This window comes from Nelumbo nucifera, chromosome 2, assembly GCF_055504915.1.
Source record: "Nelumbo nucifera cultivar China Antique chromosome 2, China Antique-T2T, whole genome shotgun sequence".
NCBI lineage: Eukaryota > Viridiplantae > Streptophyta > Magnoliopsida > Proteales > Nelumbonaceae > Nelumbo > Nelumbo nucifera.
The window spans coordinates 25085353-25104077 of NC_142650.1; the positions used below are offsets into that span (position 1 = coordinate 25085353).

At 37.7% G+C, this 18725-nt stretch overlaps 2 protein-coding genes across 3 annotated transcripts; one reads left to right on the forward strand and one right to left on the reverse strand.

The window, feature by feature from the left end:
- Nucleotides 1-1541: 1541 nt before the first annotated feature.
- LOC104595314 (26S proteasome regulatory subunit 8 homolog A) lies at nucleotides 1542-8826 on the forward strand. The gene is made up of 9 exons (XM_010256003.3): nucleotides 1542-1975; nucleotides 2546-2643; nucleotides 3685-3909; nucleotides 4143-4205; nucleotides 4308-4471; nucleotides 4678-4834; nucleotides 4947-5045; nucleotides 8014-8124; nucleotides 8437-8826. The coding sequence occupies exons 1-9, from the start codon at nucleotides 1777-1779 to the stop codon at nucleotides 8575-8577; spliced, it is 1257 nt and encodes a 418-aa protein (XP_010254305.1). The 5' UTR covers nucleotides 1542-1776; the 3' UTR covers nucleotides 8578-8826.
- Nucleotides 8827-10097: 1271 nt separating this feature from the next.
- LOC104595315 (uncharacterized) lies at nucleotides 10098-18307 on the reverse strand. Of its 2 annotated transcripts, none has more exons than XM_010256004.3 (7): nucleotides 18155-18307; nucleotides 17624-17827; nucleotides 16827-16912; nucleotides 16549-16695; nucleotides 11955-12078; nucleotides 10509-10795; nucleotides 10098-10316 (listed from the first exon to the last, which is right to left on the reverse strand). In XM_010256004.3, exons 2-7 carry the CDS (start codon nucleotides 17799-17801, stop codon nucleotides 10224-10226), a joined length of 915 nt encoding a protein of 304 aa, XP_010254306.1. In that variant the 5' UTR covers nucleotides 17802-17827; nucleotides 18155-18307; the 3' UTR covers nucleotides 10098-10223. The 2 variants fall into 2 exon arrangements, with proteins under 2 accessions (XP_010254306.1, XP_010254307.1); XM_010256005.3 differs by lacking the exon at nucleotides 18155-18307 and adding an exon at nucleotides 18019-18150.
- Nucleotides 18308-18725: the final 418 nt, after the last annotated feature.

Sequence of the window (18725 nt, forward strand, 5' to 3'; positions counted from 1 at the left end):
TAGAGGCGCTCTCAAAGGGATTTCGTTGGGCTCTCCTTTACCTTTTTCCTTCTGGTTTCTCTCCCTCCTCCCTCTCTCTTTGTTTTGAGAGAGCCTCCCTCCCAAGTTTTTTTGAGGTTTTCTCTTGAGTTTATCAATGTTTTGTTTCTCTATTCGTTGTTTGATTATGTTCGAGGTTCTCGCTCAAGCTCGTTGTCCGCAGGCGAAGGCAATCTTTTGGTTTCCTCCTCTGTCAATTCGCGGTTCTCCAGCAATTGTTGTTCATGGTGAGTCTCGTTTCGCAATTCTCCGATTGATGCTACTCATAGTGAGTTTCCAATGATGGCAGTCTTTTGGGTTCCTCCTCTGTCAGCTTCGTTCATAGTCTGTGGCGGATTGGTGATATGTTTGTTTTCTTATGTTGATGATTTGACCTCATCGTTCTCTCATTTGCAGCAAATCTTTTGATCATTCATCATCCATTGTCTTATTTTGTTATCTTGAGAAATTGTTCCTGGGTTTTGTATCAATTTCTTGATTAAATGAAATATGATGCTTATGAGTGATTTAAAAAAAAAATGTACTCACTAAATGCTACTAGCAACATACTACAAATATATTGGCAACATTTTGTAAATATATTATTTATATATTTACAAAATAATATATTATTTATTTATTTATAAATATATTTATATATTATATTTTTTATAAATTTGTTATATTTTTTATTTTTTTATAAAAAATATGTATATATAATCAAAATAATTAAAAAATACTTGTATTTTTTGTTTTTACTTGATTTAAATTAACATATTTTATTTTTCTTTTAATAGTTTATTATTTTTTAAAGAAAACGAGTTAGATCGAATCAAATTCGAAGATCCGACTTGTCGATAGGATTTGAATTCAAATTGAGTCCTATCATATCTGACCTGATCTTCAGATTAGATCGAATATGACATGATAACGTCGGATCGAATTCGAATCTGATCTCCAACTTGATCTTCATATTAAATCGAATCCGACATAAACAACATCGGATCGAATTTGAATATATCCTGATTCGAATATGATCTAATCCGTTTGCATCCTTATATATTGGTTTCTTACCTTATAGAAAAATAATAAGTATCACATATCCCTAATCTTATAGGTGAATAAATAATTTTGTCACCTTGGAGAAAGTTGATAAGAGGTGTTGGGATCATTTTGAGAATCAAACCTACAAATATAAAAGTAAGTGAATTTACCTACCTAAATATCTTTAAAAAAAAAGGACTATTTTTTACGGGGAAAAATTTAATGCGGAAAAGATATGATATAAGAAGAGTTTTGAGCAATCAAAATTCATCCATAAATTTTAATAAATAATATCTGATTGGACTACCACGTTTATGATTCCTTTAATTAGTCTGAACTTTTTCAGATATCATATCTTTTCTATATAATAATCGAATTAGTTTGAAAAAAAAAAGAAAAAAAGAATAAACCGATAGTTCCGGTCACTTGGTAGTTGGACTCGGATTGGACCCGACTTAATTAGGCAGCAACCGACCGATCAATGTTATGGACCTGAACTAGACCCGTCCATCGATTAGAATCGGGGCTAATCGGAACTGGTTGGCATTCATCGACGTTCTCGCAATAAACGCCATTAACCCGTAGGCGGTGAAGGAGTACCGCCCAAGGCAGCGAAAACGAAAACGCCGATCATCGAAGCGAAAAAGCTACTTGACTTGATTCCGAAGGAAAGCCTCCCTCTGTTGAAGAAGTTTCTCTCTAATCAGAACGATAATGGCTACGGCAGCGATAGACAGTAAGCAGGCAGCCGCGGCTACACCAGAAGAGATGTGCTCTTCGAAGACGACGAAGCAAGGAGAAGGTCTCAGACAGTATTATCTTCAACACATCCATGACCTTCAGCTTCAGGTCCGGCAGAAGACTCACAATCTCAATCGCCTTGAAGCTCAGCGGAATGATCTTAATTCCAGAGGTACGTCGATTTCTAACCCTAACCCTAACCCTAACCCTGTATTTTGCTTTCTCAAGCTTTTATTTTTTTCCTTGATGGTAGTGTTGTAGCTTTCTTGGGTTATTCTTGCTGATTACTGATCTAGGGTTTGCATAGAAGAGTTGACATCCTGTATGTGTTATTTAAGTCTCATTTTTTTAGTTATGGATAAAGAAAACTATTGTTTTTTCAGTTTCTCCCAATTTTTCTGAGAATTTTAGTTTAATTGGGGAAGGAATTGTGGTTCCCCGGTAAGAGATGGCGGAGGCATTTGTTTCTCAGTTATTGGCGCTTGGAACGATGAAGGAATGGGAAGAATATAAGGGCTTTTATTCAGCTGCTAATGTGGGAACAACTTTAGACGGAGTTTTGGGCTAAAGCATTGATTTTTGTAAACTGCAATTTGTATCGTTGTTTAGCTAATTAGTTATGTTGTTTTATGTATTGTTTTATAGGAGTCAACTCTCATCTTTTCTAGGCTTCATGTAGAGATGTTGGGATACTTTTAATGTTTTGGTTGGTAATGCTAAGCGGATTTTATAAATTGGACAGTCAGGATGCTTAGAGAGGAATTACAGCTGCTTCAAGAGCCTGGATCATATGTAGGAGAGGTGGTGAAGGTTATGGGTAAATCGAAGGTTTTAGTGAAGGTGAGTTGGTTTTCTATTCCTTCCTCTTTTCTCATCGCAGGAAAATGCAGCCCCAATTTATGGTGTTTTTGAGCTATGCTTGGAATATAACTTAGTATGATACTCCATTGGGAGTTGGACTGTTGGAATCGGGTTCTTCTGTTCTGATGCTTATTTACATTGAGTAAAACAACTCGTACATTTGATTCCATGTATTATATGAAGACAGTGCATTCTTCTGTCCATATGGTTATGCCATCATAATTTACTGCTATTTTGTGCTTGCTTCTGTGTCAACGAGTGTGTTAATTCTTGGAATTTACTTGGTAGCTTAGTGAAATGGTAGTCCAACCTTTATAGGTAATTGAATTTCTGGTGCATTATGCAATCTTTTTCTTTTTCCAAAGGAGGAATATTGGTCATTCTATCGCTCCATCTGTATTGACCAGTGAGATCATATTATCAGTCATAGAGATGTTGTTACTTCTGAATCTTGGGCCTGGTTGAGTCATCTGTGGACTGTGGTTTACATGTGAATTAGAATGAACCAAAGTTTGGATTTGGAAACAATATGTTTAATATCATAACAGAAAAGATTTACCGGATGTAGTTGATTGGCATCAAATAAAAGTATAAAAGAAAACAAAGCGATGCAATGCACCTTTTATTAGCTTAATTGGATTACTGGATGCCTAGACAACTGGATCTGTCAATGCCATTGTAGATAAGCTAAAATAAATGACTGATTTCTGACAATGTTTAGGATTCTTGTTATATCATATTCAAAGCATTCAGTTTATGCAATATGGGGGTTTTGGCTTCTGGATTTTTCCTTGTTTTTGGTCCTTAACTCCAATTTCCATCTTTGTATCAGACTCTGATTCTTTCCTGCTTTTTTTCTTCTCTTTACTACTTACTTATTTGCTTTAAGCAAGGGAAATTCACTGTGAAGTATATATTTTTTTTTTCTGATAAAGAGGTGAAATGTTGCAGCACTATTTATAGAAGTAAATATGCAATATATTTACTTCTAGTGTATAATGCTTCTTTTCTACTTTTCAGGTTCATCCAGAAGGGAAGTATGTTGTGGATATTGATAAGAATATTGATATCACAAAGATCACACCATCAACCAGAGTTGCTCTTCGTAATGATAGTTATGTGCTTCACTTGATCTTGCCCAGCAAAGTTGATCCCTTGGTCAACCTTATGAAAGTTGAGAAGGTTCCAGATTCTACATATGATATGATTGGTGGTCTTGACCAGCAAATAAAGGAGATCAAGGAGGTTTGTCAGTTTTCCAGTAAATTTTATTTTTATTTTATTTATTTACATTTTACAATTGGGATTTAGATTGTAAGCTTTGATGCCATATCAAATTATCAATCTGAAAAATGGTGTTGTTATTCAATTATTTGGTGTATTTTATGACTTTTATTGGAAAATGTTGAATTTATGTCTTTAGGTTATACAAAAATACATAGTTAACATTCTTTCCATGTGATATTTTTCCTTTTTAGGTCATTGAGCTTCCAATCAAACATCCTGAATTATTTGAGAGTCTTGGAATAGCTCAACCAAAGGTAATTTCATCCTGCTAAAAGAATACATCTTTCCACATTATTTTTGCAAGAACTGATTTGCACCAGAATTGTGATCAATTTTTCCTGTCTGAACTTTGATAGGGAGTCTTGCTTTATGGACCACCTGGTACCGGGAAGACATTGCTGGCAAGAGCAGTGGCTCATCATACTGACTGTACTTTTATCAGGGTATCTGGTTCTGAGTTAGTTCAGAAATACATTGGTGAAGGTTCTAGGATGGTTAGGGAACTTTTCGTTATGGCCAGGTTTGCTTTATTCTCTTTCCTAAACAACCAACTATATATAAATAACAGTAGTGTTAACGTACCTAGCATTTGTATCTGTCCATTTATTTCTGTGCACAATTTTATGCATTGAAAGGATATATAGCATTATAAACTTAGAATTATTCTTTTATTTAGCATTTTATCTTGTATCTCGTGTTTATAAGTTTTGTCTTTGCTTTCCACAGGGAGCATGCTCCATCAATCATTTTTATGGATGAAATTGACAGTATTGGATCTGCTCGCATGGAGTCTGGGACTGGCAATGGTGATAGTGAAGTGCAACGTACAATGTTGGAGCTTCTAAATCAGTTGGATGGGTTTGAAGCTTCCAATAAGATTAAGGTGCTAATTGTTCCTTTAATGTTAAAAGTAGTGAAAATGTTGGTGATTCCATTAAAAAATATTAAGTCCAATTTTCATTTGTTTAAACTATTAAATGAGTTATTATTTACAGGTTTTGATGGCAACAAATCGAATTGATATTTTGGATCAAGCTCTCCTTAGGCCTGGACGGATTGACAGGAAGATTGAGTTCCCAAATCCCAATGAAGAGGTACATGCTACATTCACCATGAATTAATGACCTAGTAGCAAATGACAAATTGCTACATCTTGAATTCATAGCAGAAGTGGATTTGACCGATCATTTTTCTTGAATTATTTTTGTGGCAAGGGAATAACATGTATGCCTATCTGGCTGTCTATTCCTATCTTCTATGAATCTAGCACCCTTTGACACTAACAACCCAGACGTAATTGCACTTTGTGGGTGCCATCTTTGCATTTGGAAGATTATGCACAATAAAAAGCATTTCAGCTTTTCACCATATGAAAAAAATCTCCTTGCCTCCCTTGGCAAGATCCACTTCAATTTTTTTTTTTTTTTTTTTGGGAGGGGGGGGGATCAAATCTTGAATGACTGATGTTGATTGGACAAGTATCATATACATTAGCTTATCAGATTGATGCTTGGGTTTGGTTTATTTTGTCTCTTCCCTAATGGCCCTTTTTTAAGCGACAGGAGAGGGTCTTTATTTTACTATGTGCCCAGAGAATGTAAAATGTGTGGAGTAATAGCTATTGCTAAAGTCTACTCAACTTCCAGCATTTTCTATCTATTCAACTACTCCTAGACTTTTTTCCCTGTGATCTTTTTTTTTTTTATGAGCAATGCCAAAATTTCATTAAAGAGACCTGCCATACTGCTCAATTAGAAAGCAGTCGGCCAAAGTTGGTATAAACAGATACAATTATAGTACAATACCAACTCCTTTTTCATGGAATTCTGATTGCAACAATAATTGGAAATTACAGATTATAACACAAACCTGGACATCCTCATTCAGGCTGATTCCTTGCCACCCCTACCCTGGTTAAAGAGTTTGTTACTTTATTTGCACTTCTAGAAGCCCAATTGAATGAGATATTCAATACGGTGCCAAAGATTGTGCTGTCTCACCATCTTCCTGACTGTCCAAGGAATCATATCTTGTTTACTCAACCAACAAATTACACTTTGGCAGTGTCCTCAACTTCCACGTTCCCCATTCCATTCATGTTCATCAATTTTAGACCTTAAATCAAAGCATGTAGTTCATGCCTTTGGAAAATTTCCAAAGCTGATGGGACCAGAAAAGCTAGAAGAATCTGTCCATTATGCTCAGTTTGGGAAGAGTCATCTTCATAATCGTCCATGCCTCATCCCAAATGGGGTCAGCTACATGAAATCTGTTTCGCCAATCATTCTATTTAAAGCCATATCCACAGTTAAATTATTAGTGCTTAAATTGTTTCTTACTACTACCCATGTCCTTTTTGGTCTTCTATGCCCATGCCCAAACCATCTTAAACCTATTCTCTCATTTTATCACCTATTGGAGCTACTCTTAGGTTCCTATGGATAACTTCATTCCTAATCCTATCCTTTCTAGTTTTTCCACTCATCCATCTTAGCATTCGCATTTCTGCTACAGTCTATTTTCTGGACATGTTTCTTGACTGCCCAACACTCTACTCCATACAACATGGCTGGCCTCACAACTGTTTTATAGAATTTTCCTTTAATCTAAGTGGTATTTGCTTATCACATAAAAGTACAGATGCACCCCTCCATTTTGCTCTAATTCTTTGGGTGACATCTTCTATTGAACCAAGGTACCAGAAATGGTTACATTGAATTATCTCTTGGTCTCCAATCCTAAGTGTATCGTGATCCACACTCCTATTGTTACTAAATTTACATGTCATATACTTTGTTTTAGTCCTACCTACTTGAAAACCTCTTATTTCTAAGCCATTTGTCCATAATCTTAATTTTGCATTTAATCCTTCATTAGTTTCATCAATTAAAACAATGTCATCCACAAACGACATGCATGATGCACCATGGAACTTCCTCCTGAATATGTTTAGTCAATTCTTCATCTATGATCAGTGCAATAGATAAGGGCAAAACCTTATATTGTATTTATAAACCTTATATTCATATTGTACACATTTGTATTTGTACTCTTTTCAAATTGAGCCTTATGATCCCTAATTACACCCCCAACTCCTGAGTCTCCTGGTTTCCCAAGCTGCACTAGGAACCGAACCGTGGGGCAATTTTCTGGACCGAACCAACTTGTTTGGTTTATACATTCAACCGAACTGATGCAACCGGTGGATCGGTTAACCGCGGTTTGGTTTTTTGGTTTTTTTATGCCTTCAAAATTAAAAAAAAAGGGCATTGGAGACAGGGAGAGTGGGGGAAACACAGAGAGCTCAGAGACGAGAGAGAGAGCTCAGAGATTGGGGAAGAACGAAGAAGAAAATTGATTTTTGGGAGCGCCGAAGGCTGTCGCCCGTTGGTCCGTTGAAGCTATTGCAGTTGGGAGCACCGAAGGCTGTCGCCCATTGGTCCGTTGATTTTTGGGAGCGCCGAAGGCCGTCTATGAAGCTATTGCAGTTCATTTTGAGAGTGCCGAAGGCCGTCGCCCGTTGGTGGGAGAGTGGGAATCTGAGAGTCTGAGAGTGAGAATTTGAGAGAGAGAGAGAGAGAGAAAGGGAAAAGCAAAGGTTTTACTTTTAGGCTGAAAAGTCTGGCTGTTCGCAGTCTGGCACACTTTAGAGCCTAGACTGCCGAACTGAAATGTCTGAGTTCAGTATTTATTAGATTTTCAAAAAAACAATAAAAAACAATATATAATATTAATATAATATATATATATAAATAATATTATATAAATATATATTATTGTGTATATATCGGTTGGTTCGGTTAACTGCCGGTTTTTTAAAATGGTTAACCAAAACCGTACCGACCGGTTCAGTTTTCTCGTTTTTTTGCTCACCCCTAAGCTGCACCCATCAAACTTGAATGGGTTTACCCACTACTGGTGCATTCCAATTGATCAACCTATCCAGTTTTCTCAATTGAAAATCAGCAATAATTTTCCTGTGATGATGTTGTCTGAGGTGTTTGAGTTCTTTTTGCTAATTTGTTTTTTCCATATCCTGATTTGGTTGTTTAATTATTTCAGTCCCGTTTTGATATCCTAAAAATACACTCAAGGAAAATGAACTTGATGCGTGGTATTGACCTAAAGAAGATTGCTGAGAAAATGAATGGTGCATCTGGTGCGGAGCTCAAGGTATGCTTACTTATACATGGAATTCGGATTAGCTGAATGCTTTAGCAGTTCAGCGGGCTGTGGAACCAATGATGAGGTTCCACGCCAGTAATAAATTCATGGGCTCCACTGAACAGCTAAAGTGTGTTCAGCTAAACCTTGCAATTCTACATGTACTTTTTTCTGGTAGTCATTATTTATTCTTTGCTTGCTAATGGATCCCTTGATCTACTTTTTCGCTCAATATGCATGTATATAAAATTAAGTTTTGGTGATTTTCAATCAACTTTGATAACTCACATGTTAAAACATAAATTTTACTTCCTTTTTCAGGCTGTGTGCACAGAAGCGGGGATGTTTGCATTAAGGGAGAGGAGAGTCCACGTAACACAAGAAGATTTCGAGATGGCAGTGGCCAAGGTCATGAAGAAGGAGACTGAGAAAAACATGTCTTTAAGAAAGCTATGGAAGTAGTTGCGTTTAGATGCTTCTATTTCAGTTCTAGATGGATATGGTTTGGGATATCAATTCGGTTTTAACTTTCAAGTTTCAACTGAGCATTTCTTTAACTTGTGTTCCATCTGCCGTAATTTTTTTTCTTGCTTCCTTCCCACCTCCCTTGTTTTTTCTTTTTTATATAGTGACAAGTCGAATTGTATCAAGTACATGAATCACTATAGATTTGATTTTTGGTGGCTATGCAATTCAAATCTTAATTCTTAATGGTGGGATTCTCCTACGACGCCAAAGAAAGGTTTTAGGTAGACACCAGAATTGTATCAAGTGCATAAATGGAAGCTTGCTAATTCTCTTTTTGTTTTTGATTCTTTTTCTTTCTATTTTTCCCCTACACAATTCATGTTTGGTTGTGGGTCGTGGATTGGATACTGAATCCTATTTTCAATATATTGATTCAGCATTATTTCGTAGTCATGATTCATTTTAGGTTGTCTATTTTCCGACCTGACGACTTTACGAGGTCTGTTGTTTTCATGAGCTTGATTCTTGCAACTTATTATGGTTTAAAGGCACTAGCTGGCTCGGCTGGTATTGTCAGCACTGTTACTTGGGTGGCCTTAGTAATTATATATAACTTTCATTCGAGCAGGTCTGATGACCAAATCAAAATGGTTTTATATTTGTCTGATGACAATTGAGGAAGGGACCTGATTCATCTCACCCCTACGGCCCTACCCATAACTCCCCAACTCGGTGGCAGCAAGATTTGATCCAAATCTTCGCTACAATCAGCCAGAAAACTTGTCTATGTTTTTATATATATTTTTTAGTTTTTTGAAAGAGTCAAAACAGTGACCTTCGGACCTGTGATCCAATGACCCAAAATGGTTGTCTGGTCTGTCTCTAATAACAGTTTAGTCTATAAGCATCTTGGTGGTTATTGACTAGTTTCATGGGATATTCATCAGCACATTTATAAAATGTCGGGTTTCTTAGTTCAATACAGGTTCAAAAATATTTTAATTGCGAAGTGTATTAGTAATGCGAAGCATCGATTCTTTGAACCTTGTCACAACTGCACAAGGTATAAATATATACACATACTTCAATAGTTCATGTGAAGTGTGAATCATCGGAATACACTTACAGATGTTCAAAGTTCAAACAATGGAAGAAAAACCAACCATTTAAAACAGTTGAATATAATTTTTTTATTAATACTTAAAAATGCTAATTTTATAGTTCACATAAGATTGGATTAAAGGCATGGAGTAAAAGGCCTGCACCTCGTCAAAGGGATGAGTGCAGAGTGACCAACTAGGTCATTGGCAATGTGATAACGTTCTTGCATCTCATATAAAGAGCTTTGTGTTCAATTCTCCATAATGTACTTTGATTTTTAGCATCAATTATAGATTATAATTTAGAGAGATGCAATTTTCCATAACACTGGTTAATCACTCTTTGATGGGCATACCAAAAGAGGAATCCCAGACAGCTACTGACCCCAATTGTCAGGTTCAAGAACATGCAAGGGAGAAAACCATTCTATACATGTTATTTACTTCAACTTTTGCCAGGTTTCACAAAGTTACAGTCATTCACATTCTACACAGGCATCGACCAGAGCTGTTCTTATCATGTAAAAGAAGCATTATGTCCTACAAGAGTTTAAGCATTTTCAGACGTTCTTCATGTTCCCGGTCCAGTTTTGGCGGTGTATAGCACCCACGAAGATCCTCCACTACATATTCCTGCAATGTATTTTTTAGCAAAACTAGTAAATGCCAGAGATATACTCCCAGTTCCTGAATAATGCTAAAGTATTTTGAACCATCTCCATGCACTTAAAAGATCTCCATGAGCCCAGGAAGGAAAATGAGGTCCAGTGATTTTACAGATGAATTATGAAAAAGGCCTACTTGCACACATTGAGTGATCTTTACCTTTGTGAGCTCCCTCTTGGTAAGGATGTGATAATGTCTTTGCCAGATTCTCTGAATAGCCATTGTGGCAGCAAGGAAGCCATAGGCAATGCCAAGGATGGTGAAGATGACGACAAAAATAATAACAAGGGCAAAGCATGCTTCCATAGAAGCTGGGAAGCAGTCCAATATGCCCCATCCATAACAACAGTTACGACAGCCAGCCATGCATGGGTCATTGTTGTTGAAAGAGGAGCAGTGTAATATGAGACCAAAAAACCCCAGCAGTGCAAAGAAGGCTAGGACCCCTGCATTGCAAATGGAAATGTCAAAGTCAAAGTGTCAAACATTGCACAGATCCAAGAAATGTTTGAAATTTTGAACTACGCTTTGAAACCATAGTCGATTCATTGACCTCATAGTATGCAATAAGTCTTCCAAACAAGCCAAACAGGGTAGACTTGTTGGTAATAGATCCAGAGTTAATTTATGAAGAAACCTAATTTATTTGGTAGCAGATTTGTATCATTATGAAATGTGAATGTGTTGTAACTTAAAGAAACTCCCTCCCCAGACCCCGCATTGGTGGGAGCCTCATGCACTAGGATGCCCTTTAGGTATCTAGGAATAAATATGAATTCTTCTATTACATTGACAATTTTGAGATAGATATGAATTCATGCATTAAGAAATTAATTGATAAAATGTTCTTAAAATATCTTTTTTTTTCTTTAACTAATGCAATATATGGATGAAACTTCCTTCTACAATTTTTTTTTCTATTTGTGGCATCATGATTGATCCTTATGCCACAAGTTTAAATGATTGTGCAATTAGAAAAATCAGACCCATGGCATCTCATTCTAGTCCAACCTATGGCATAAAAATGCTTTCAAGCCATTCCATGAGATATCCACATAATCTAAATTATTTCTATTTTCATGTATGTTAGCCTGGTAATTTATAGCTTCTTGCAATGTGTATTTCTCTATAGCTACACTGAAGGTAGACAGTCTTTACTCTGCTGCTAGAAAGGCACTAATGTTTCCTCATTATTTGTTGGTCAAAAATTAGATGGATAGATAGCCATTAATGTAACAGGGGATACACTTGTACACGTTATTTTCATACATAATGAAATACTTTATTTTAAAAATAAAAAAATACAACAATGTAACAAAGATGCAGACAATCTGTGTCCTATATTTTTTTTATCAATATCTGTGTCCTATATCAATATGCAGCAATTGGCACTTTGAATTCCAAAAAACTGAAATAGCGGTGTTCACAGTCTCCTTGTGTCGAGTATCATACAATGATACAAATTTCAGAAATGGAGAATCCTTATAACATAATTTATGACACATAAGTAAACACCCGCTACATTTTAAACTACTGTGATTTATAGCCCCTGGCATAAGATACAATATTGGCCTCAGAGATAACAGTGAAAGGAACAAGTCATACCAATGCAGTAGTAAAAGGGTATTGGATGCTTTGATAGGATACGGTCCCAACCATCACTGAATGAATTCCTGAAGCTCCCATTTTTGTCCATGACGTACGCAAAGCCACCCATTGCAGAAATCACCTGAACCAAAAATACAAAAAGACTAGTTTCAGCATTTTAAGGCAGGCATTTATGGGCAAAAAAGCAAATTCAGAACCGTGTAAAGAAAATGTGTTTCCCAAGCTCAGAAATGACAGAAAATATCCCGCACAAAGATAAATGCTTCTTGCTGTGAATAAACAAGGGAGTCTCTGATACAGGTACATATTTCATCTCAAACAGCATAATAGCTCATTGACCAATTGATTTATAAAAAGAGAGGTTCATTGATCAAGCTAAATGTTCTGTGCAGAATCATCAAATGTGGCCAGTCAAATAATATGTTTTTTTTGGTAGACAACCCAAATACACTCTTTTTGGCTTACCAACTATATTAATTCCATTGATTTAAGCACTTTCATGACTTGGTGGTTTATTCATTCATAAAACATTCCTTTCCAGGGTTTAATTTAAGGATGGATATATGAGATGCATAAGAAGAGCTGAAGAAAGGGCTTCCAGTATCAATTATCCAATGACCTTTCAACAGAAGGAAGTATAGACCATATGCTGTATCTCACCCAGGAAAGTCTTCAATCAGGAGGAGAAATTATATAACTTTGCCTTCCATAGCAAAATGAAATCCTTTGTGCAATGCAGATGTCTATGTATGCTGCTCAGTACTACATTAATTGTTTTCAGACTCTGATTCATAAAGGACGGGAGATAAAATTTGAACTGTACAAAACTCTGTTGTAATAGCAAATATTCCAGTATCATGCCTGAGCAAATTGGAATAGCAAAGAGATAGGAAGTAGGTAGGCAAATTGGAGAGAGTACTCTTAATCAGAGTCACCCTCCCCCCAAAAGAAAGGTATTTAGCCTTCCAAGAAGCCAGCTTCCTTTCCAATCTCTCAATAACTGGGTCCCAAATAGCAGAGGAACCACCACTCACCCCAAGCGGGAGTCCCAAATATTTGACTGGGAGAGATTCAATCTGACAAGCCAAAATACCAGCACACTCAGCTAAATTGGAAACAAGTCCGACTGGGATAATTTGGCTGTTATTCCAATTAACTTTCAAGCCTGTAATCACTTCAAACCAAGAGAGAATCCCAAGAATTAGCTCCACCTGAGAGGGGGAAGCATCCACAAAACATACTGTATCATCTGCAAATTGATGAATGTTCACCTTCTCTCCCCCCGGCACCATTGCAAAACCTTCCCAATCCCCTGACTCAGCAGCCTTCTTGCAGAAAAGAGTGAGGATCTCCATTACACATAGAAATAACAGAGGAGATAGAGGGCCTCCCTGCCTAAGACCCCTGGAACTATCAAAGAAACCTGCAGACTGTCCGTTTACCAAGACTGAGAACTTTGGGGAAGCGATACATACTTTCATCCAATTCCTCCATTTCTGCCCAAAATTCATTTGAAGAAGCACAAGGTCTACACATCTCCAGTTAACATGATCGTAGGCCTTCTCAATATCAAGTTTACAAATCAAACCCAGAGAGTCTTCTTTTTTCCTGGAATGAATGAGCTCATTGGCAATAAGAACTGAATTTAGCATCTGTCTACCCGGAATAAAAGCACTTTGGTTATTTGAGATAACCCTAACAGGACTTTAGATAGGATATTGTAGAAGCACTTTGGTTATTTGAGATAACCCTACCAAGAACTGCTTTCAATCTTTCTACAAGGACTTTAGATAGGATTATGTAGAAGCTATGCAACAGACTAATTGGCCTAAAATCCTTAGATAGGATTATGTAGAAGCTATGCAACAGACTAATTGGCCTAAAATCCTTAATATTCACAGCACCTTCAATCTTTGGAATGAGGGTTATAAAGGTAGTGTTTAGACTTCTCTGCAATGAATCCCTCTCAAAAAAGTCCTGGAAAACATTCAATATATCCTGTCTCACCATGTCCTAGCATTTAATGTAAAAGAGATTTGTAAGACCATTGGGCCCTGAAGACTTTTCATCAGCCAACAACTTGATAGCTTCTTTAATTTCCTCCTCAGAAAAAGGTCTCTCAATGAAAGAAGACTGCTCATCACTCCTCTTCCTCTCTTAGCACCGCTAGTTGGTTGGACTTTAGCTGAGTCTCGCCTGCCAGAGCAGACGCTTGGGAAGGCCAAGATTTCACAACCCCAGCATCGGGATCTGAAACTCCCTCTCCACCCTTCTCCCTACCAGCAGCAGTCCCCCTTCGTTCCTGAGAATCCCGAGCCTCCCCAGAACCCACACCCTGAAGACCACCGCCAACCTAAGGACTGAAATCTGGTGTCAGGTTCGTCCTTCGAACAGAGGATGGACTAGACTCAATATAACCATTGAGCCCAGGCCCAGCCTCCATAATAAAAGGTTGAAGAGTTGGCTGGGCTGAATAAAGCATTCCAAGCCCATTAACTTCATCCGAAGTCCCATGGGCCCACTGAAACTCGAGTGGAGGAGGCTGACAGCCCTTCTGACAATTCTCTGGCGCACTAACTTCCCTAGGGGCCAACTGGAGCTCTGCAAGGCATTCTCTGATTAAGGCTTTAATGACCTCAGTACCCCAAGCCTGCCCACTGCCCCTCAGATTTGAATTTCGAATCTCCTTCACAGTTGGATCCTGGGTAAACCCATCTATACCATTCGAAGTCACCAACATCGGATGGCTCAAAAGAACCCCCAAACCTGCATCTTCTTCTCTATCTACGGTCACCGAAGAAGCAACTCGCATCTTCGTCTTCTGATACCTCTCTGCTACCGAAAAACCGAGAAGCTCACTTTCACCAAAATCTTCCAGAATTAACGTTTTGGAGCAGTTCGAACTCTCCTTGTCTCCTTTAGGGACATTGCGAGACAGCCCTTCTCCACCTCTCCAACTTCAAACAGATGGCATAACTTCTTGCCAGATCTGAACCGTGAAGACCACTTCAACCTTGCTCGAAATTTGGTTTCCCCTGCGGATTTTCATTCTTACCCACTCGCAAGTCGCAATCTTCAACGAGGAATCGTCCTCCTATATAAAACCCCCACAAGCATCCCCAATAGCCTTTATGACACTTGGGCACAAGAGCAGGAGTGGCAGGTCATAAACCCTAATCCAGCATGACTCCAGGTCCTCTCCCGCACTTCGAAGGGATCAGGATAATGGCATCCCGCACTCGCCCCCCACCAATCCAGCAAAAGGGGGTTTCTTCCCATTTGCCACGGACCTTGTCTTAAAACCCAATCTGCACCAGCTCTTGACGGACAAATAAAGAGGAATAGACCATCTGCCATTTCCTTCACTCTCACACCCCTCACCTCTCTCCAAACGCCATTTGCCCACCTCTCTACCTCCTTAATCTCCACCCCCCATCATAACCTACCCACCAAACAGTTCCTCAAAAACTCTCTTCTCGCAATCACCCCCTGAGGATCCATTGCTACCACCCTATTACCATTAACCCATTTCACCTCTGACTCCCCAAAAGTAGGCCAAACCCTCGCCACCACCACTTCTCTGTAAGAAAGATTGCATCTTACCCTCCCATCGTTCTCCAATCTACGAAACCAGGCAAAAGCTTCCCATCTTTGCTTCCCCCCCTGAGGATCCGTTGCTACCACCCTATTACCATTAACCCATTTCACCTCTGACTCCCCAAAAGTAGGCCAAACCCCCGCCACCACTTCTCTGTAAGAAAGATTGCACCTTACCCTCCCTTCGTTCTCCAATCTACAGAACCAGGCAGAAGCTTCCCATCTTCTCTTCCCCCCACCTGCTCTATTATAAGAGAATCCGCACTCCATCAATAACTTCAGAAAAGAGACCCTTCACCAGCAAAACAGACTGAAATCATCACTGCATTGAAAAAACCCTTCATATCCACAAATCCGCAATCTCAAATAAATATGCCAAGCATGAAACCTGCTTGAAAAGACTTTGCCAAGCATAGGGAAAAAAGATTGAAAGAAAGAGATAAAGATTGTACAACACTTGGTCAAAGGGAAAAGACTTTGCCAAGTCACGCTGGAGCCTTCAAGTAAAGATTCTTGGTGTAGCAGCTTTAGATTTCTTATTATAGTTCTGTTCAATATTGTGACAGAATAACCTCTATTGATAACTAAAAAATTTTGTCAAACTAATTCTTTTTCTTCTTGGAAAAAATAACATAATTACATTCATTTTCTTTATCAATTATTAAATTCATTAATACACTTTATGCATCATTCTGAAATACAAGATAATGATTAATATTGAAACTTAAGTACTTCTACATTTCATCCAAGAAATTTTTACAGTGCAAATAAAGAACATGGCTACATTCATTTGTATCCTATTCAATAGGTACATGGCGTCATGGCCAAGTTCAATGTCTTACCATATGCAATTAACTCCATTAATGGAATATGATAAAATATGGTGCACTCAAAACTTTTAAACTGTGCAAGGCTCTTTTGTTTCTACTCATATCAATGGAACATAGGAGGACCAGCATATTTCCTGAAATGATTTACTGAAACTTTCACTTACAGTTTGTACTGCCAAGAATACAAGGAGCACATCCCTGGCCACGAAGATTCTAAATTTGATTTTACGCCAAGAATAGTCCTCTAACAAGTCAACTTGAAGATGGAATTGTGCCTTGCAAGTTGTGCAGTGGGAAAAAGCAAATCCTTCCTGTAACAAATATACTGATTAAAATCACCTTGCTACCAGATCCATAACATACACATAGTGTCACAACCCTCTGTTAATTCAAGGTTTATTTGTACAAGTATGTCATTTGCACTTCAAGAATTAAAATTTGCCTTCACTGAGCGCCAATGGTCAAGGCATGAACGATGAACAAACTGTTGAGTGCCTTTACACATGCATGGGGATATCAATCCCTCACCTGTAGCAAAAATTAAGTAAACAAATAAGATTTAAATTGTAGATGGAATATATGCTACTTCATATCAAATTTAATTACAAACTCCGCGTTCAGTTTTTTCTACACGATTGGCAGAATATTTTACTGCAAGAAATTAGCTTTCCCCTTGACATAAAGATCTAAAAGACTCAAAACAAAGAAGGGTCATGTTTATAAAATGGAAAATGAGAAAATACACTGCCACAAAAGGTGTGCCTGTAGTAAGGCACTGAATACATGCCAAATGGATGGTTCTCCCCATCTATCCATATTAGAAATCAGGAGCATGATACCAGGACTTTTGGGCTACATAACATATTAAACCTTGATTGACCAAAATATAGGTAATTTACTTTTATCATTAAATAGTAATAGTTACTAATCTAACATTTCTACTGAGTAAATTAGTGAAGAAAGTTACATTACGGTATAGTTTAAACGTGAGCATCTACCAAAAGTTGAAATAGCCATCCCAAAATGGTGGAGTTCCTTGATTCATGAATTATCATAAATATCGTCAATCTTGAAACTTTCTAAACAAATTCCAGTTTCTATGATTTTGCTGCCATTATCAATAGAAGAAGAGAGCTTAGTTTTTATATAAATAATGCAGAATGGTAGCAAGCTATTTCAACAGACGTATAATATTGTGCTGAAGTTGATTAGATTCAATTATTGGAAAATGAATTGCACCTGCTTCACCATCGTACTCGAGGCAGATACGACAGCAAGCCGCAGAAAAAGGTTCAATCTCTTCATCTTTTATCTCGCTCGAACTTCCTGTGGAAGTGTTGGCCTTGTTCTCGAGCAGAGGATCGGAATCGCTTGGATTCCGTTCACTCGAAGGTTCCAGCTGCACTTCCCCTTTCATTGATATATAACCAGAATCCCAAAACCCTAGCGTAAATCCAAGATTCCAAGATTCCAAGAGTCAGAATTCGAACTCTAAAGAAGAGACGGGCGAAAGAATAGATAGGTAGACAGAGAACAAAAGACTCAAATGAAGATCAAAAATTGATTCAAAGATAGACTCTCGCGGAACCAAAATGTTCCGAAAACCCTAATAACTGATTTCTAGCAAAGATTACCCAACAAACAGCTGCTGAGATGGCGCAAATCTATAAATATGGGAAGAACTAATATCAAATTCAACAGAAAGTTATAAAGATTCTGTGAAACTTCTTCATAAACAAGGATACGATGAAAAATTTTCAGAAATAATACCTAAAAACTTGCGACGAATTATCTCTAAAATTTCAGATAAGACCAACCACGTCGAATTGATAGAATAAAAGAAGATAAATAAATAAAATAAAACAAAGAAGAAACGTAATAATGAAAATTAGCAAATAAAAATCTCGGAAAGCTTGGTTTACATGTTTCTTTCCGAAAGAGCCAGATTATGCTACAATGAGGGCGCTCTCATTGTAACTGCAATGACGTGTCCTCCCCATAATGGCTGTCGGGCCCACATAAAAGGGATCTGGACTAACCATCAAATCTGTATCACGTAAAAGATCACATGCCTAAATAGATCGGAGAGATCAGATGATCTCCAGCCATCCGATTCGTTAATTCCTTTTAAGATTCTAACAATTGCTTATCTGCCGTCGGATAGAGTCTAGCTTTCCTTATCAGACAATTGAAATCATGCGACTATGTTGATTTTTGGTTAAAGACCCATCTGATGGTGGGCCCGATCATCTTAGTTGATGCTGGTCATCATAAAAACAAGAGGAATAAAATCTAGTTGACGCGTGGCGTTTACACCCATTCTCGATTGTGATATCATTCA